The following is a 19,084-nucleotide window of genomic DNA, read 5'->3' as shown; positions in this document are numbered from 1 at the left end:
AATATGTGAGAGGTTTTACTAAAATAACAGATAAACACAGATAAATGTAAGGTTTTGACGATATCCAGGAAAAGAAGTAAGGTGCAACACGTGTATCATCTAAATAACGCCCCTCTTGAATCTGTTGAATCCGTGAAGTACTTGGGTGTAACCATCACTTCTGATTTGAAGTGGACCCAACACATCAACAATACTGTCAATAAAGCCAATAACGTGCTTGCATTTCTAAAACGCAATCTTCGCATAAAATCTTCTGATGTTAAAGCCACAGCTTACAAAACATTGGTTCGACCAATTGTTGAGTATGCTTCCACAGTTTGGGACCCATCTACCAAGAACCTAATCCACCAAGTGGAAATGGTCCAGAGAAGAGCTGCGCGATTCACTTTAAATCGCTACCATAACACCTCGAGTGTCACCAAAATGCTACAAGAACTTAATTGGACCACTCTGGAACAGCGCAGAGAAAATGACAGGCTAATTATGATGTACAAAATTCACAATAATCTCACTCCTCTTTCAGCACAGGACTATATCATCAAACAGGCTACTCAGTTAACGAGAGCCTCGCAACCACACTCCTATCAGGTACCATATTCGAGAACTGAATCGCATCGCCATTCGTTCTTCCCAAGAACTGTAAGGAACTGGAATTCCCTGTCGTCAGAAATCGTTTCAGCGCCATCTGTGGGATCATTTTGAAACCGTCTAACGGTTGATCACAGTGGCTAGTATTTTCGTCAAATTTTCTATGTGCTTGTAAATATCTGTAAATAAATTGTATTATAATGTAAATAGCACCAGTCTGCAAGAATCTTCAGTCTATTGAAGGAGGCAGACTTAATCAGAAGAAGAAGAAGAAGAAAATAGACGCTTTTTAGAACGTGTTCTGGCTTGTAGCATTGTGAGTATTTCAAATGGGTATGGTCCATGAGGAAAGTGTGTCATTGATTTTCATCAATGTGTAATGTGACACTTTATCAAGTCTATCACAAGGTATGTGAAACATTTTTACAATGTCCAATCTTCCCCTACGGCAGCATCAAAATCCATGATCTGTCTGACCTGAAGGAAGTCTATGCCATCATCAACCTGGAAGACGAGACCAAGGGTCTGACAAACTTGGACTGGACGCAGGACGGCCAGCTGCTGGCCGTTGGCACGCAGAAGGGCAGCGTCCATGTCTACTTGACCAAGCTGCCCATCCTAGGGGACGCCCATGGCACTCGACTGGCCTACCTGACCTCTCTGCTAGAGGTTACTGTGGTGAATCCCATTGAGCAGGTGAGAATGGGGTGCTGCCAATTGCCCCACCCTCCTTCCCCTGTAACACGTATGTTTTCTTCCCCACCCCCTCCCATAATCTTTTTTTTCCCTGTAAGTGACTTCTTATTCTCATTAGTTGTCTCGATGAACAACATGCGATCATATCACAACGTTATAAATTTTTATATCTGACATTAAGGCACCAAACATCCACTCAGAAAGGCACAAATGATACCTTTTTTTATTGTGTATGATGGGGTTTATAAAGTGTTTTCAACATCATTTTCTCTCAAAATAGGATATTGATATAGTGGTAGTTGGAGATGAATGAAGTTGGAAGAACGAGGCAGTGGATAGTATGATGCACTAACCAGCACTATTCATTCCATGTTTCCGTTGCAAAATATTCTTTTTTTGTTCAGTTTATTTGACACACTCACAATTCTTTTTAATTGAACAACATTTTCATGAGCACCACATTTTGCTGTGATTGTGAGTCATATTATCACCAAAGTGTCATTATAGTCAAAATGGAATAAAGACAAGGAGCAAAGGAATCATTTTTTAAACACCATAATTCTATGAGAAATTTGCATGCTTCGTTTCAGATTACTATAACATAGTTCAGTAAACGTTTGCATGCTTTGTTTCAGATTACTATAACATAGTTCATTAAACATTACATAGGTCTAAAACATTGTAAAAAACAGTATACCTTGTACCAGTCTGATTTATTAGATCTTTGTGGATGGACGTTTGCTAACCCTTAGGGTTTTTAATGTTTTTGTTTTTTGTTTTTAGCTCCTAAAGCACATACTATGAATGAATTCTATAATGTTGTTTCCAGAGACTAAACAAGATGTTAAAAAATGTAAATTAATTCCAGTACTGGATGCAATTATCTGCATCTCAATCTGTGTGGTGTACTGTGCATCTATTGAGATGAAAGAGAAATTGTCGAATGTAGTAATTTTGCATCCGAGCAAACTGTTGGTCCAGTGTGATGTATACACAGTCCGGTATTGAAGTTGGCCATAGGCCGGTTGAAAACCCTCACCCTCCCCCTTAGCACGTCCATGTTGCCCACTCTGTCTCATCACTCACCATGTCACCCACTAACATGTCTGTCCTCGTGTGGACCATACAACCTTGACTATGTCAGAGACGTGTTGGCCGAATGAAGGCAAGTAGCCCATCTTCGTGGCGTTATCTTCTCAAGCTCCCTGTGTCTCCGTTGTAATGCTCGCCATGATAGATTAGTAGATCTCGCCGTTTTTCCTCTTTTTTCGTCATTCTTGAGTCAGCTGCTGCCTCGTCCTGGCCCTTGATGGTGTCTTTCTCATGTTTCTTCTCATCTTCTTTCATTTCTGCATCACTCTCTTCTTAAAGAAAAAAAATCTTTAATTCATTTTCATAGACCCACCACTTTGATATAGACAAGGACTGTGGGTGTGTTTTTATCACAATTTAAAATACTTTTAAATTTTGATTACCTACTTGAGTCTACTGGATATTTAACTGTTTTTACCCACTTGTTTGTTTGTATCTTGTTTTTCCTTTCAAGCTGCATTTGGTCTGGTTCATTGATTATGTTTGCTATTCTCATACCAGGTTTATGTCGTATGGTTTTTATTTCAATATACTTACTCTGTTATCCCCAAAACTACCAAAGATACAATTATTGTACAGTAAAATACATTTTTGTTCAAATTGATGATTAAGAAATCAGCGGTGTCATTTCCAGGGCAATGGTATAAGTATTCGGGTTGCACTGTGCGCATATCTAAGGAATACATTGCTTGTGTATTTGTCACTCTCAACGTGTGCCTACGTGTTTACCCCTCATGGGCGATAAATCTGAACTCAGTTTACCCATTTTTACAAAATCTGCCTTCTGATTAAAAAATGAGAAGTTGTTCTCATGAAATCACATCCATAATTATGTACTTGTGAGTCTGACCATCAGCTTTTGTCATTAATTGCCTTCAAAGTTTTACTTTTGATATATCTTGAATTAAAAAATATGTATGGCATCTTGGAATATAGGTAGAACCTTCTCAGCTGCTTTTCATTTTGATCAATGATATTATTTGATATTATTTTGTAGTTGCATGCATTTTCAATCACTGAATATAAGAGTCTTTGGGTTATATAATTTCTATCTCTGTTATCCTGCATTTCATGATAGGTATTGATCATTTAATATTCTCACTCTTAGTGCTTCTGCATTCTTTATATTTGCTTGCAAGTAAAATGCATTTTTTTTTTTAAATGCAATATTTTTCTTTGCATCGTAAACTAGACTTGTACAATATAATTAATGCATTTCAGGTTCTATCTGTGAAGGATTATCTAGTGCATGCTCTAATACACCATATTTTATTACTGCATAATTTAGAATTTCTATGCATCTAAGAAGCACATAAGCATTTGAATTTGGGTCAGTTAATATGAAAACGTAGGTCTGGATAACCATACAGTATTGAATATATAGCTTTGTAACAACATGAACTTGAAAAATAAATGAGATTTGTGAAATCTTTTTGGGTCATTTTTTTTTTGAAGTCAGCTTATTACCCTCTACTAAATCTGTAACAGCAGTCTTTGTCTATTAGGCATTCAGTGGTAAGTTTGCATATGAAAGAGATAGTAAAGGACACAGGATTATACCAGTTTTTTTTTCTTTTTTTTTTCTCAGGAGGTACATGTGCATGCAGAGGAGAAACTGTAGGGAGTTACCATCACACTTGCCTATGGCACCCCCCATAACTGTTGCCATGGTTACATTTTATAATCACAGCTTTCATAAGTGACATCAGATTAGCCACAGACGAAAAGGATCTGATAAAGTATTTTATATTCTATTGACTTGTTTGAATTTATTTGAGGAAGTCTTTAGGAGAACATACATGTTCTTCTAAAGTGTAATCCTCCCAATCAAGTGAATTCTCAACTAGTAGAACAAAATCTCTAGGTATCATCCTGATTGGAATATTGAAGTCATTTACTTGAAGAACTTTTCTTTTTGCCTCAGGAACCAGCTATTCCCATCGGCATTGAGGTGGAGCCCACGTTTGTTGCTCTTGGACCCTACCATCTGGCAGCCGGCATGAATAACCGGGCGTGGTTTTATGTGCTCAGCGACAAGGGTAGGTATCTGAATGCTGACACACTCTTTTACTGATTTTATTATCCACATTTCAGTCTTCTCTAAACTTCTTCAGAATTTCCTTTGTCATCAAAGAATATTGCCTGTGTGTTTTTATCTGCATCACACTTTGTGTACTTCAAAGCAGACATTTGCACAGCTCTTAAGGTGACTGATGAACACAATAAGAACAAGAACAACCATTTATTTAAAAAAAAAAAAAAAAAACGCTTGAATCGTCTATTTGACTGATGCTATTACTGTAAACTTGAAGTGGATATTTTCATGCGACTAATTTTTCATGATCAAATGGGTAAGAAGAGTTTTTAATTCCGCGGAATCAGGACATCAATTATTGGAACATATGGCAAGCAAAAATATTCGACTGCTTGTATTTTAGCGCCTAGTTTCTGGTTGCGCGAAATGTGCGAAAATTTCAAGACAGTGAAAATTTCCACTTTTACAGTAAATATATCCAAAAGTTGGTTGGAGTTGGTGCATTTAGTGTACTATGCACTTTTCCTAAAGTTTTCAACAGACATTGATATTAGCTCTGAGATGGAGGTGAACACATCTAAAGAAAAGTGTACCCAAAGTTATTTTTTAGGTATTATTAGATGAAGCAAATAGGGGTCATTTAACAGTACACCAACATAGAACAGTATTTGAACACAATCACAAATGTTATTTGCAAATATATATGTGGGGAGTGGAATATTTCTCACAAGCTTACCTTATGTATATATGCAGATTATTACAGTTTACAGAGCCCGCAGAAAGGATGGTGTAAGTTCGTAACACGTCACTTTATTATTACACTATGTATTGTCATTTCATTACCATAAGAAGCAATATCAACATCCTTGCTGCTTTAACCAATTTCTGCCCCACCCCTTCTATTTCCAGTTCCCATACCCTAATGTATACTAACTGCATTAAACATTTCTATTATGCAGTTATAGTCATTCTTCTCAGAGTAAACTAGATTTCAATCTTTAAGGTGCTTTTTACATGAATGCTACATACATGTACATGTATGCTCAAATGTATGCCTTCTCTTGCCTGTATGTACTTCTGCATATATTCCTCATTTCATGCTGATGTTCATGCCTTCACTTGTATACTACATACACTGTGCTCATTACAATTTATGTTTATTAAATGAGTCATAGTCAGAGCTCAACAATTAATTGTTTTCAAACAGTCAAGATTTGTAGCTTCTAAAAATGTATCATTTATCAGCATTTGCAGCAAGGAAAAGGTATTCCTTGAAGTTGTTGGTGTCTTATTGGAACCAATGCAACAAAAACTCATTCCCATTTGTCTAGACAACTGGAATTCACTCTTAAAGGCATAATTTACCATTTTGCAGATGAAACAAAACCCAGTATTAGTGCTTCAAAATAGTTCTAAAATGTGAGTAAGGGATAGAAAAAACCAATGTAAAAGTTTGAACCAGTATAATTGATGTTAAGTATTGTTAAATATACAAAATGTGAACAGTAGTTATAATAAAAATGTTTCCAGACTAAACAGTCTACAGTTATGGTTTAATGAGAAAAATACATGTAGTAATATCTCCTTATATTTTAAGCTTTATTGCAAACATTTTATATGGTGGGAAGTTTTGTGTTACAACTGACCTACACATATGCATCAAATGTGATATCTTGAACATTTTTAAAATCACTGCTCCCAAAGGTAAACTGGACCTCGAAGTTGCATGGTATTTATATTTGATACTACAACATTATGAGCTCACCTGTTGAAGCAGAGCAAAAGGGAAAATGAAACCTGATTAAAAGAAAAGAAAGAAAAAAAGCTTTAAGAGAGATGAGCACAAAACTGAGCATTGCCTGAATACGGTACCTGATTTTAACAACAGTGGGGCAGTTCCTGTTGGAAGCTACTTACAAGGCATTTTTTTTCAGCACAGTTAATACTGCTTGTGTATGAAATACTCTTACTATATCAGGGTGCTACATAAGCACTTGCCCGATTGCCCAGGGCAAGTGAAAATTAAGTTTGGGCAAGTCTTTTGGAACAATGGCAGAAAATTCTTGCCCACCACCACCACCCAATCAAACAAAGTTTGTCACTCTACTGTGTTTAAGTGTGTGAATGCATGTACTGTTTATTTAAATGATTGCGATTTATTAAGCCTTTGACTTACAAATGATTTTCGTTTTCACTTTCTTACATTTCTGGACTTTCTTACGGACAAGTAAAATTCATGTTTGGGCACGTGTTCTGCAACAATTCAAAAATATGCTTGCCTGACCGCGCAAGTGATGATAAAAAGTTATGTAGCACCTTGCTATATATCCATGCAAAGGACATTGCATACTGGCCAGCCAGTTTATTAAGAAGTACTTTTAAAAGAATGATGACATCCCTGATCAAGCGTTTTATGAAGAGTTATAATTGTTTATATAGTTGATTTCTATCATAAGTCTATGGCAGCCTGTGTGGTAAGGAAATTTAAAATCGATTATATCTTTTGATAAAACGGGGCCCTGATGCAGCAACCTGACCTCCGCACTGAGGATACCAGATATAACAACATGTTTTTTAGGTTGTCCATCCTTCCATTCATCTAGCTATTCTACAATGCTTCAAGTGTTCTCAAGCAAATTTCATCAGAAGGAGTACAAATACACTGTATGAAGTATAGTAGAGAAAGCCACAGCCCAAATTGTGGACAATTCAAAATTTTTCTATAGATTCAGAAGCAATACAAACAAGTTATATTGCATTGTCCTATTATCTATAGAGGTAATAAATGCAAAGCTATTCAAAAGGTGTATCCACAATGGGGACCTTAGGGCACGGCTGCTGTGAGCAAATATGTTTGAAATTTTGACCGTTATCTCTCTAAGAGATATAGACAATCACATAATTTAACACAATTGTGTTTTTCATTACTAATTACCATATCCCTTGCTGATGTCAACTTTCATTTTCCATTTCTTTTACCCCCTCAAAGATAACTCAAATACATTTCCAGTATTTCATGTGGTCTCCATGACCCAAGTTTGTGAGTAGAAACCATACAAAGTTTTAAAGTTTGTGAGCACTCACACACACACACACACACACACACACACACACACACACACACACACACAGCTACACACCCACACAAACACAAGCATTTGCGTGGAAGTTGGTTTATACAGCTTTCCCTATTTCCGTTGGAACTGTTCTGGAGTCATGTTTGTTTTAATAGTGAGGGTGATTATGCTGCAGTGTATTCACACTTGGAATGGGTGTGTGTCATTTGATGGTGGTTATAGCAAGTTTCCTTGGCATCATGCATAGTTTATTCGAAGAAACTCTCTTGTGTTCATTTGAGGAAAGGCAGTAGCCTGTCTGACTGAACCTTCCCTATTTCTATCAAAGTTTCAGCTGGAGTGGCACAAGACCATGGATTTCAGTAGTTCCATGTGAAAGTTATCCCTTTTTAAACTCATTTAATCAGTGTGTGTGTGTGTGGGGGGGGGGGGGGGGTTGGGTACTGTAAAGCAAGAAATATTTGTGGCATGAAATTTTCATGAATTGGAGCCAACGGTCTTCTTGGTGGCATGAAATTTTCCCGAATTGCTACTGGAATCCAGTGCATTCTAGTGTAGACAAGGGCCCTGTCTAAACTTGTGATAGAAATCAATCAATCACAAATCTCTTGAAAGCTGCAATCAATCGCAACCTGTGATTGATTGATTGCAGTTTTACGTCTTAATTTCAATCATAACTTTTTTATAAGATGGATTTGCATTCAATCGTATAGTTGTGATTGATTTGAATCAATCACATGTCTTTATAAGACGGGGCCAAGAACTTGCATGTGCATTTTGATTCGTGAATCTTGGCACTCATAAAATGTGCAAAATTAAAATCCAGCCAAAAATTTCTGGTTTTACAGTAATTTGTAAAAGTTATCTTTCAATGCCTTTAGGCCCCTGTGAAAGTCAGATGCAACAATGCTTTGAAGTTGTTGTACATCCCCGGGTCTCATCATCAAAATATCAGGAAAATGTTCTTTGTATGGTGTTTTTCTGACGTTTGAAATTTATGTGAAGTGACCTGAACTGACTGTTGGGTCTAAATGCCATGAGATCTGTTTGTCCTCTTTGCCAAAATTAAACTATTTTCATATTATAGTCACCCCCATCCTTTGATGATTTGCAAATTGGCAACCATTTACGTGCAGCGAATGTATTTGATTATGACTCTTTTACGTATCTACTCTTGGGGGTTTGTGGTCTGTCTTTGCACCTCTTGTTGCCTTTCAGTTACATGTTATTGGTACAGACATTTTCAGTGTCTTCAGTATAACATAATTTTTTATTTTACAGTGAACATGCATTTCAGGGATTTTTTTTTTTTTTTTTGGTTGTTTGCACAAGTGATTCTGATGATGTTTTTTTTGAGAAGTTTGTGTGTGTTTGTGTTTGTGTGAGACCTCCAAAGTAGCGGTCCCTTCAGGAAGTATTTTCTCTTTGGCACATGATACCCTTCTGTCTGGTTTGGTATGTTGTTGATTCAAAGTCAGATGTAACATGTGAAGCGGGTAGTCGTATCTTGGTGTGTTCAAGTTGTTTTTTTGTTGTGCCAAAGTGTGTAGTGTTTCTCGAAAGGTGCTGGTCAGATTTGTGATAGGATTTTGCTTTTAAATGCTTAATGCTCGAATTATTGTAAAATGTAGCAAGGGTATAAAATGTTACCAATGTTACCTGAAAGGTTTTAAAGGCTTTTGCTTGTTGAAAACAGATGTGTTGTCCATGTTAGGCTTTTCCATCACCACTCTGAATGTTTTATAAGTTGTAGCGGGTTTCATGATCAGCTTACCATGCAGGCCATCATAAAGTAGATTTAAAATGTAAGAAATTTGCGATTAACCCTATGTGTGCTTTGAGTGGCACAACCCCCCCCCCCCAAAAAAAAAATAAACAAACAAACAAACCATAAAGTTATGACGATAGGGGAACAAATTAATCACTTGTCTTGCGAAGAAAATCGTGAGGTGTATGATGTTTCGCTCGCTACTGCTGAGCTTCGTCAGGTACAATAAGACACGGTGGTGCATGCACGCAGGTGATAGCATGTATGTGGACGTGATGGTGGGCACGCCGCTATCGTGGCTGGGTCGGGCAGTGCACCATCCTGTGACCGCTGTTTACAGCGTTCATGCGGACCTAGTTGGCAGCACGCCGTCCCCTGGGACGGGCCGGGTAGTGCGCCATCCTGCGTCCGTTGGTTGCCATTCCCGAACCGCCGAATCGGGACGGCAACCAACGGAATCGGGACGGCGAAACGTCGTTCACCTCACTACAATTTTCTTCGTGAGACAAGTGATTAATTTGTTCCCCTTTCGTCATAGTATTCACCGCGATGGTCAACATCTTCACAAGAAACCATAAAGTTGTAAACACTGTCTAAAGTCTCAGGGACGCACCATGGCAACCAGCAAAAGTTCAGATAATTTATTGGCAGTTGTTGTGGCTATTGGTATTATATTAAGTTGTTATAAAAACTTGTGATATTGTAAAATGTGACCCCACAATACCACTCTGCCACTGGGGATAAACATACCTTAAGTAGCACATCTTCAAAGCCCTAACCATGGTCAGTAGCAGGGAGAAACAGTCGCCATCCACCTTCCTGGTCAGTAGATAGTCATTTTGAGTCACTTGACTCTCAGCTCCCGTATCATGCTCATTACATTGGCAGGCTTGTTTAAACAGCTTTAGTGTAGCTCTATTTTCATTGTCAGTTTGATATAAGGCAAGCCATCATTCCACATATTATGCAAATGATTTCACAGGAAGGGACATCTGTCTTTTGTCCATTTTGTATGAGCCTCTGATTTCCTTTCCACCAGCTTTTCAAACAAAATCGAGCCATTTTTGCAAAACTTGTTCTCAACTTGAAGGCTAACATTTCACAATGAAGTAATGCACATCTTTTCAGATATCAAATTTGTAACCAGTACAGTCTTTGTATCATTAACCATTTTTCATTTTTGTCATACTGTTATTTGTCTCCATTAGCAGTCACTTTATGAATAATCAGAACAAACTTTTTTCCCCTTTAAACTTGTTTTTGTATCTGTATGATATCATGTTTCCATGAATGTCACAAATTTTACATATACAATTAATTTGCATAAAATCATAAGAGGTCTTAAACAAACAAACCAAAAAGCAAAAAAGTTTCATTCGAATCTCAACTGAGAATGTATGTCTGAAATATACTGCAGATTTAAATTCATGTTTCCAAAGCTGCAATCATTATATTACAGGATTATAATCACTTCAAGTTTCTCATAGGCTTGTAGAAGACTTTCACATTCTCATCACAGAACTGTGAGGATGGGTTTATCTAAACTTTGGCACTAGTGATTCTCGTGCCAGTCTTTGAGTGCAGTTGATTGGAAAGTTTATAGTAATTTAACTTGACTGGGGACAACGAATTTAGTCAATTGCATAGCCATCTCCCCCCCCCCCCCCTCCTTTCTCTCTCTCTCTCTCTCTCACGCAAACACACACAAAAGTGGGTACGTAGTAGTTGATGGAAACTTGACTTCTTGGGGTTTCATATGATTCGATCAACTACTTCTCTTTGTATTGTACTGATCGCTTTAATATTAGACCGTGCTAACCTCTGTTGAATGTGTCAAAGACATCCAAATCAAAATATATTTGTCATTTATCATTTACTATGGAAAACGACATCTGTTATAACAAGTTCATAATGACTGTCCACCTTTACTTTAAGCAAAGGAGGGTAGGATTCAAATGTCTGATATATATGCTCCAAGTTTGATCAATACAGATGTTTATTGTTCCTAATCTCTATTGATGCCTTCAAAAACATGTGGCAATCAATGCTTCATATAAACCCAAGGGAAAGAGTAATGATATGTTTTTACATCGCTGTGCATTTAATTACTGCTTCTCAAAGAAAATGAAGAACTCTCTTGTGTGGTAAGTATTTTCTAAAAGGGGTCTCCTGTTTTATAATTACCAATTTAAAAAGATGCCAATGAAGACTTGATCATCTTTTAATTCATAAGATCATATCAGTCAATCTTTGTCTTTGTGTTCATATGATGACTTTATCATAACTGATCATCTTCTCCTCAGTGTCGTTTGTTTGTAAGTGATTTTCATTGTACCTAGTGGTGATCATCTCTTTCTGTTCTTCTGCCTCTCCTAGGGCCCGAGAAGCTGAAGGATCGGGAATACCTGGGAACCATCCAGAGCATGTGTCTGAACGCAGACTATGCCGCCGTGGCCTTTGAGAATAAGGTCCAGCTACACCTGGTGAGAAATTATGTACTAAATCCAGCTTGTTTTCACATGTTCCTAATATTTCATATCTCACATCTATGACATATGTGAAGTCAAATTTGTGCTAGGCATGATATGTATACCGTTGATGACTTTCAGTTTCTTTTGTGAAAGTACCTGAATATTTCCTACAATGAAATGGGTCTTATTTCAGGAAAGAACCAATTTTTATGGGTATCCTAGCTTGAGACTTAAAGTGAATTGATGTTTTTAGAGTGTGCCTGTATGATGCAGAGGAAACATATACTGTTTTTTTTTGTACTTCATTTATGACCAATTTTCCTGTATTGCAAAAATATAATATGGATTCCCGTAATATTAACTAGACCATTTCAGCTGTATAACAGTCTACATGATGAATTGCTGTTTCAAACTGAAAATCAAAGAAGAAACATGAGTAGGTTAACAAAGAAAACATAATTTCAAGTATATATAAGTTTGACATTTCTTTTTGTTTGTCTGTTTCCTTCTCCTTTTACAGATTCAGGTAATAATATTCTTCTTATATTGCCAGCCAGTGATGTGTCAGTTATGCAGTAGTTTAGATTGTAGACAGTTTAATGAGAAAGGAAATTAATGAATCTACAGAAAATGTGTGATCAATATTGCTGCTTCTCTGAGTCTTCTAATTATTGATATGAATGTGCCATACTCCCCCGGTCCCTTGTAATGACAAAATTTCTCCTGTTTTTGTGTCAAGGTGGGGGTGGGGGGGTGGGGGGGGGGGGGGGGGGGGGCTACAATACAAGGTTACTAGATGTAACATCTGCATTGTACTAGAAAATGCTGTGGACATAATTCCTCAGGTTTTACTCTTTTCATCTTTCTTCTGAAATTGATTTTCCATTTTACCATGGGACCATAAAAAACTAATTAGATAAAGTATTCATCTGATTCATTTGAGATGAAATATTTCATGCAGTGGTACTAGAAGTTCTCAGTACTGACCATTTCTTATAACAATCATATGATGTGATGTATTCTTCTGTAGTAAGTAACCTGGTAACATTCAAATTACATTAAAGTAGACTTTTGTGTAGCTAGGGGTACTTTGGGTGATAAGACTGTACAATACCACAGAAACAGACCTTCCATTCTTTGCATGTCTATATTTTAGTAACATCTATTTGAAAACAGAGTCAACAAAGCATCAAGCCATTAGATACTCTTTTGACAGGGACAACACCTTCTATGTAATATTATCAATAGTTTATCTTTTAGTGTTTAGATTACGTGTGTATATTATGCATCTCTAAGGTACTTTCAATATTAGATGCATGATAATATGCTGTGCTCTTGTCTATACACTGAGGAAGTTTTCAATTTTTTACATGGTTTTGTTTTTGTGTCTTTGCCTGAATTTCATGCCTTTCATATGCCAGCTTTCCTAATATAAAGAAGCTTTAATTTCTTCCATACGATGGCATTTCTGAGCTACTCTGTACTGTGCAGAATTTCAATAAATTCATATTTACTTGAGAATTACTGAAGTAATATCTGCATCATATTCTAGTTAAAAGAAAACTTAATCATAAATTCAAACTATAATTTCATCGATTAATAAAAAGAAAGAAAATGAAACACACCTCATAGTACTGATTTTCAAGACTTTCCTTCCATTAGCATCCACGTTGGAAAGAGACATTGTCACATGCGATCAAGATGGACATTATTGAATGTATATAAAACAATGTGGATGAAATGCACACTTTATGAGAAAGAGAAAACAAAAATCAGTTTTTTGAAAACTTCTGGAAGGAGACTAGTGATATTGTTTTGTATCAGTAATGCCTTTTTTTTAAATGTTATCTTGTTATTATTTTTTCATTAACTCTGTGCTATACATGCTTTCATTTTGCTTGAGAGATAGCACATATTTGTATGCCAAGTATTTTGTACTCCATTATTTCTAGGCCACTAAACTTTCCATAGGTGTAAAGGCAACTACCGGTAAACAAGGAGGAGTTAATTTTGCCGTAACCCTTTGGGCACTGTCACCTATATATACCATTGACACTGTGTGCAGCATGGTAACTAATGTTGCTGACAGGATTCAGTTTCTAATGCATAGATGGTGTTTGAAACCACTTATCTCTATTATTTTCGTTGGTGATGCATGCTGCTTGTCAGTGTTTTCTTCATGTCCAGTTTGATGCCTAGATTTCTCTTCATTCATTGATACTCCATGAGATTGGTTGTTCTGCATATAAGCTTGATCTCTCTCTGTCTTGTTCTTTTTCTCTTTTAGCCTTGCCGAATTTTCTGTCCTACTCCTGTGTGTTTTTAAAGCATTATATACATTCTCTTACTGTTGATCTTTTTGAACTCAACGTTTTCTATTCTTTTCTCACGCTGTGTGCAAAGAAAACAAGTGCTACTAGCTGCTTGTAGCTTTACCTTAACAACAGAAATTCTTCCATGCTCAAAGCTACTCTGTAGTTCCCTCTGCTACATTAGAATAAAGAGTATCAACATATTTTGATCTTTGTATAATTAAAAATGCTTTGGGCATACACAGAATCTCCTACTGAGTTCTCCAGCAACCGAGCTCTATCTGAAGCATAAAGCATTAATGTGTTAAAGTCTGGCATTGCCAGAGGTGTGCATTCTACTTCATTACTTATTCGTTTGCTTATTTAGTTTTGTATGAAAGCAAAACTGGATATTCACATTCAGAGCGCATGGGTCTGTTTTCATTAGTGAGCCATGTTGCAAATATCAGATATTTCAGGTTTGAGGTACAATAGTATTACATGGTAAAACAAGTACTGTAGAAGTGGATACATTTGTGTGAGTAATTTTTTGTGCTGAGCGGAATAAGATGAATTTGTGTATGTTTTATACAAGACATTACATAGTGGTGTGTATAGCAAGCAAAAATATTTGCATGCTTTTATTTTCATGCTAGTTTCTAGTTTTGCGAAATGTGCACCACGGAAGTTTCCACTTTTACAATATTAAGGAACACATTAATATTGAAAATATGATATACACTGTTCATACAATCGGAGGTAAGGAAGTAAGGTTAAACAAAATGATCAAAAGCAAAGTTGATGATATCACACTTTAAAAGCATTTATTGATATATAAATGTACGAAACAAGATTTTAGTAGGAAACTGAATCTGAAAAGAACAAACACACACACACACACAAATATTTTTGAATGTAATCATGTGCCTGTCCCAATGACTGTTTTTGGCTTGTCTGTTTCAGATCGAGTCGGAAGGAGCGGGAGATAATGAGGACCGTGAGACACGACTCTTTCCTGACAAAGAGAGCTCCAGCAAGATTACATGTCATACCATCACCGCAGACTTTCTCATCTATGGCACAAATGTAAGAAACTCAGAGCTGCTTACTAGTTTTCTGTACAGCAGTTAGTGCATTTTTTGCTCATCCTGAACAAGAAAATATTATTTTGCAATGAAAATTATCTTTCTTCCACAATTTGTTTTTCCCTGTGCTTTAAAGTACTTTATTTCAATTTTAAGCAATGTAATGAGTGAAATGCTAACATTACAATCGGTATCTGACTTATTCTATCTGTGACTTGTCCAGTGATAGATTTAAACTTGTTAAAAATGTATTCATTTCTTATTCTGAACTGTGTTTGTCAAATTTCCGTCTTCCTAATTTTTAAAGCATTTTGAGCCTGACTGGAAAAGCATATTAAACACTCATTGTATCTTATATATTATATACATTTATACAGTATATTATATATACATATCAAACACTCATTGTATTTCATTCTACTATATTTTAGAGCACAAAACACTGCAAAACTACACAAGACAGTAAAATGTTATGGTACTGTGCCAGTGCAGTAGTGCATATTATAGGGATCCAGAGAAGTATTAAGCCAATTGTCTGTGGTACGTAGTTTATATTGTAGATTAACCCATGAGCTCCTGGTGAGTGGATATGCTATGTATCAAGGCTGCAAAGGTTACCATCTCTTGGAAACTATGAGCTAAAAAGCCAGCAATCATTTTGATACCTGTGATAGAAGGTCACCTGGCTTCCATGTCACACAGAGTTGCTTTGATAGCAACTTTTGCTACAATGGCATAGTGTCATGGTTATGACAAGAACCCTGCTTCCTGATTGGCTGTTGCTTCAAAAAGTTGCCGTTTTGAGCAAGACATGCTATCATAAACATCTTTTATGAAGTGAGACCCTGGTCTTTTCTTACAGAACGGGGAGCTCATGTACTTCTTCATCGAGGACTGGCAGTTTGTGAATGAGTTCCGGCACCTGGTGGGCATCAGACGCCTCTTCTCCGACCCGAGTGGCACTCGTCTTGTCTTCATTGATGACAAGAGTGATGGCTTCGTCTACAATCCTGTGAGTTCCTCGCCTCCAGTGATTGGTTTGTGCTACAAGTCAGAGGATAGTCAAATGTCAAATTCAGATTTTATAGCATATTAAAGAAATGAGAAAGTGGAGAGCATCTACATATTTGACCGCCGAGCTCAAAACCCACAAAAAGTAGGCCAAAATTATGAATTTCCACCGTTCCACATAGTTTAATAGGGTAAGCTCTAAGTTTTAAAATGATTTATAACTTGTTAAAATTGGACCTTTCTAACCCATTCAAAAAGTGATTAAAGAGAGAGAGATTTAGAAGGTGCAGTTATATAGAAATTGGAGAAAAGAGGATTTAAAGATCAGGGTCATTCAGGCGTGCTGTGCAGGAGTATCAATGAAAACATATTCTATTTCCCAGTGAAAGCAGCACTTGTCTGTTTTGTTTTAAGCAGCCAAAATTGTGACAGTAGGTAGAAAAAAGATTACTGTTCCAGACAAGACAAACTTTGAATATTTGAGTTGGTCATCCCAGAGGACATATTTTGGTCCATTACCGAGAATCCAACTCTGCAACTCTTTGTGGGGTTTTAAGCTGGGTAGTCACATACAATATCTGTACAGTTTTGTTTTGTGTGATAAGAACAAGTGCAGTAGCCTTTTACTATTTTTTGTTAGTATTATTGTTGTCACCACTATCAATATCATCATTATCATCATCATCACGGTCACCATGACAGCTATTTATGACCATCTCCATCATCATTTCCCGACCAGGTGAATGACCAGACATTGGAGATCCCAAACTTCTCACCAACAATCAAGAACGTGCTATGGGAGAATGGCTTCAACTACAAGGGAGTCTTTGTGGCCTACGATGAGGAGAAGGTCTACACATACCTCTACTCAAGAGAAACTGTCAATGGTAAGTTTACAGGTGCCTCCATGCCTATATATAGTCATTTGTATTCAGGGCCAGTGTTCTGTCTGTTTGAATTGGTGTAAACAGTGCACAATGTCTGATTGTGTGTGCGAACACACCAGTATTGTAGAAACACTCTAAAGGAGGGAATATTGCACATCTTTTGGGATTTTTTTCTTTCTTTGGAGCAAGTTTGTGTCTCACAAGAGCCAAACTGCAATCAGGGATAATCCGTTTCAACTAAGCAGGGGCACTTAATACTTTTTAAACCGTAATCCAAAATTAAAGTAATACAACCACAGAGTACCAGTATGCAGCGATTACTTTACTAGGCACTATCTATGATGTTGTAATGAATATTTGAACAGAATGGGCTACAGCCAAAATCAGCAATCCCCAAAAGTAAAAACAAACAAACAAACAAACTATGATGTACTCTTATCATTTGTCTGGTGTTCCATGAAATATGTGAGTAATCATGTTTTCTTTCCATTCCGTGTGTAGGTCCAGCAGTTATCCTGGTGGGAACAACCAAGTTGCCATTTGCCCAGCAGCCGCTGATGCTGCACAACGGAGAGCTGATGTGTCAGACACAGAGCGGCAAGACCCAGGGGCTACAGCTCAGCACACACAACTTCCTGGAGCGGCCGCAAGATCTCCCACCATCAACGGTAAGGCCTAACAACCAATTCCTTCCATTATTATTGTGTTTGTTCGTGTCTGTGTGTGTCTGTTTGTACGTTTGCCTCTCCATCTGTCTGTCTGTTTGCAAATCTTTGTGCAATTGGTGCTTGTAGTGAGAGAGTTTCAGCATGTTTCCTGGGGGCTAGTGGCTGTATATGGCAGGTGGCCGTAATAGACAGGTGGCCACTAAGGTAGGTTTGACTACATGTCGATGCATCTATGTAGAGATAGATAGATTGTTAAACACACACATACTTATTTTCTGTATGTATATGGATGTATATGTACAGAGAGATAGATGGATAGATAGATTGATATATAGATTGTTATACACAAACATATATTTCCTTCTCTCCAGCTCCGGTCAGCCCTCCAGAAGAGCATCCTCCTCCATCAGTACAAGGAGGCCTGGACGCTGTGTCAGCTTCTCAACAGCAAGGAGGCCTGGCTGGACCTGGCGAAGGATGCCATCACACACTCCGAGCTGGAGTTTGGTGAGTCCGTCTCAGCATGGATCGCCCAGCATAACCTAGCTGTCGTAAATGTAGACCTGAAATCTAACTTTTGTTTTGTGTTTCTCAATAAAATGATAATAGAGCTGCCAAGTCTCCTTGATTCTCCAGGAGGCTCCCTGCTTGCTGAGATATTTCTTCATGTCTTGACAAGAAAAAATAAATGCATCTCTGATTTTGAAGTCATATTTGCTGACTGAAATGCATGTAAAACTCAAGTATCTCCTTGATTGCTCTTTGGAACCTCCCTGAACATAATTATATCTTGCTATTTTGTTATTCCCATCCCTTGTGCACAACTTGTTTGTTTATCACAATAAACAGCTAGGACTTCCACTTTGATGCCGCATACAATCAATCACATTCATTCATGTAGATGCATTCATTGAGCCCTGTCTCCATGGCATCTCCACGACATCTCTATGGCAACCCCATGGCATCACTAATCTTTGTGACAGTCATGACCACTTTTTCTTCACGCATATCAAATCTCATGTGTAGGTGAATATTAGTTTTGCTTTGTCCTGTGTGATTGACTTGTTTCATTTGTTTTGATTTGCCTACCAGCTCTCAGAGTGTACAGACATATTGGGGAAGCAGGGATGGTGTTATCACTGCAGAAGATTTTGGTAAGTGCAAAAGTCAATGGTTTGTGGATTTCTTTGTTCATGATTTACTGAATTGTAATTTCAACCAAGTATTTAAGTAGATTGTAAGGAGACGATATTGTGCAAACAATCTGCTTTCAAGTATAAGATGTATCCACATCAAAAGTTTAAGATTGAAAGTGAGATGTATTTAATAGCATTTCTATTTCAACACAGTATTCTCTGAAGGTGTTGATATCATGCATCTTTGATATCAACTGAATGCTGTGCAACTGAGCAAAA

At 37.2% G+C, this 19,084-nt stretch overlaps 1 protein-coding gene across 1 annotated transcript in view; it reads left to right on the top strand.

Annotated features, from left to right (window-relative positions):
• LOC139721660 (WD repeat-containing protein 19-like) overlaps positions 1 to 19,084 on the top strand; it is a 43,058-nt gene that overhangs the window by 9,032 nt on the left and 14,942 nt on the right. Inside the window, exons 8-18 of the mRNA XM_071632988.1 lie at positions 1,041 to 1,284; positions 4,301 to 4,415; positions 5,165 to 5,200; positions 11,633 to 11,739; positions 12,248 to 12,253; positions 14,982 to 15,104; positions 15,966 to 16,115; positions 16,854 to 17,001; positions 17,503 to 17,669; positions 18,041 to 18,176; positions 18,762 to 18,823. Coding sequence (XP_071489089.1) covers positions 1,041 to 1,284; positions 4,301 to 4,415; positions 5,165 to 5,200; positions 11,633 to 11,739; positions 12,248 to 12,253; positions 14,982 to 15,104; positions 15,966 to 16,115; positions 16,854 to 17,001; positions 17,503 to 17,669; positions 18,041 to 18,176; positions 18,762 to 18,823 — 1,294 coding nt within the window. The remainder of the gene's footprint in view (positions 1 to 1,040; positions 1,285 to 4,300; positions 4,416 to 5,164; positions 5,201 to 11,632; positions 11,740 to 12,247; positions 12,254 to 14,981; positions 15,105 to 15,965; positions 16,116 to 16,853; positions 17,002 to 17,502; positions 17,670 to 18,040; positions 18,177 to 18,761; positions 18,824 to 19,084) is intronic.

This window comes from Diadema antillarum, unplaced genomic scaffold (genome assembly GCF_040938485.1).
Source record: "Diadema antillarum isolate AM-2024a unplaced genomic scaffold, OU_Dant_1.0 scf00000146, whole genome shotgun sequence".
Classification (NCBI taxonomy): Eukaryota; Metazoa; Echinodermata; class Echinoidea; order Diadematoida; family Diadematidae; genus Diadema; species Diadema antillarum.
The sequence above is the reverse complement of the archived record's forward strand: the minus strand, read 5'-3'. Positions and strand labels throughout refer to the sequence as shown.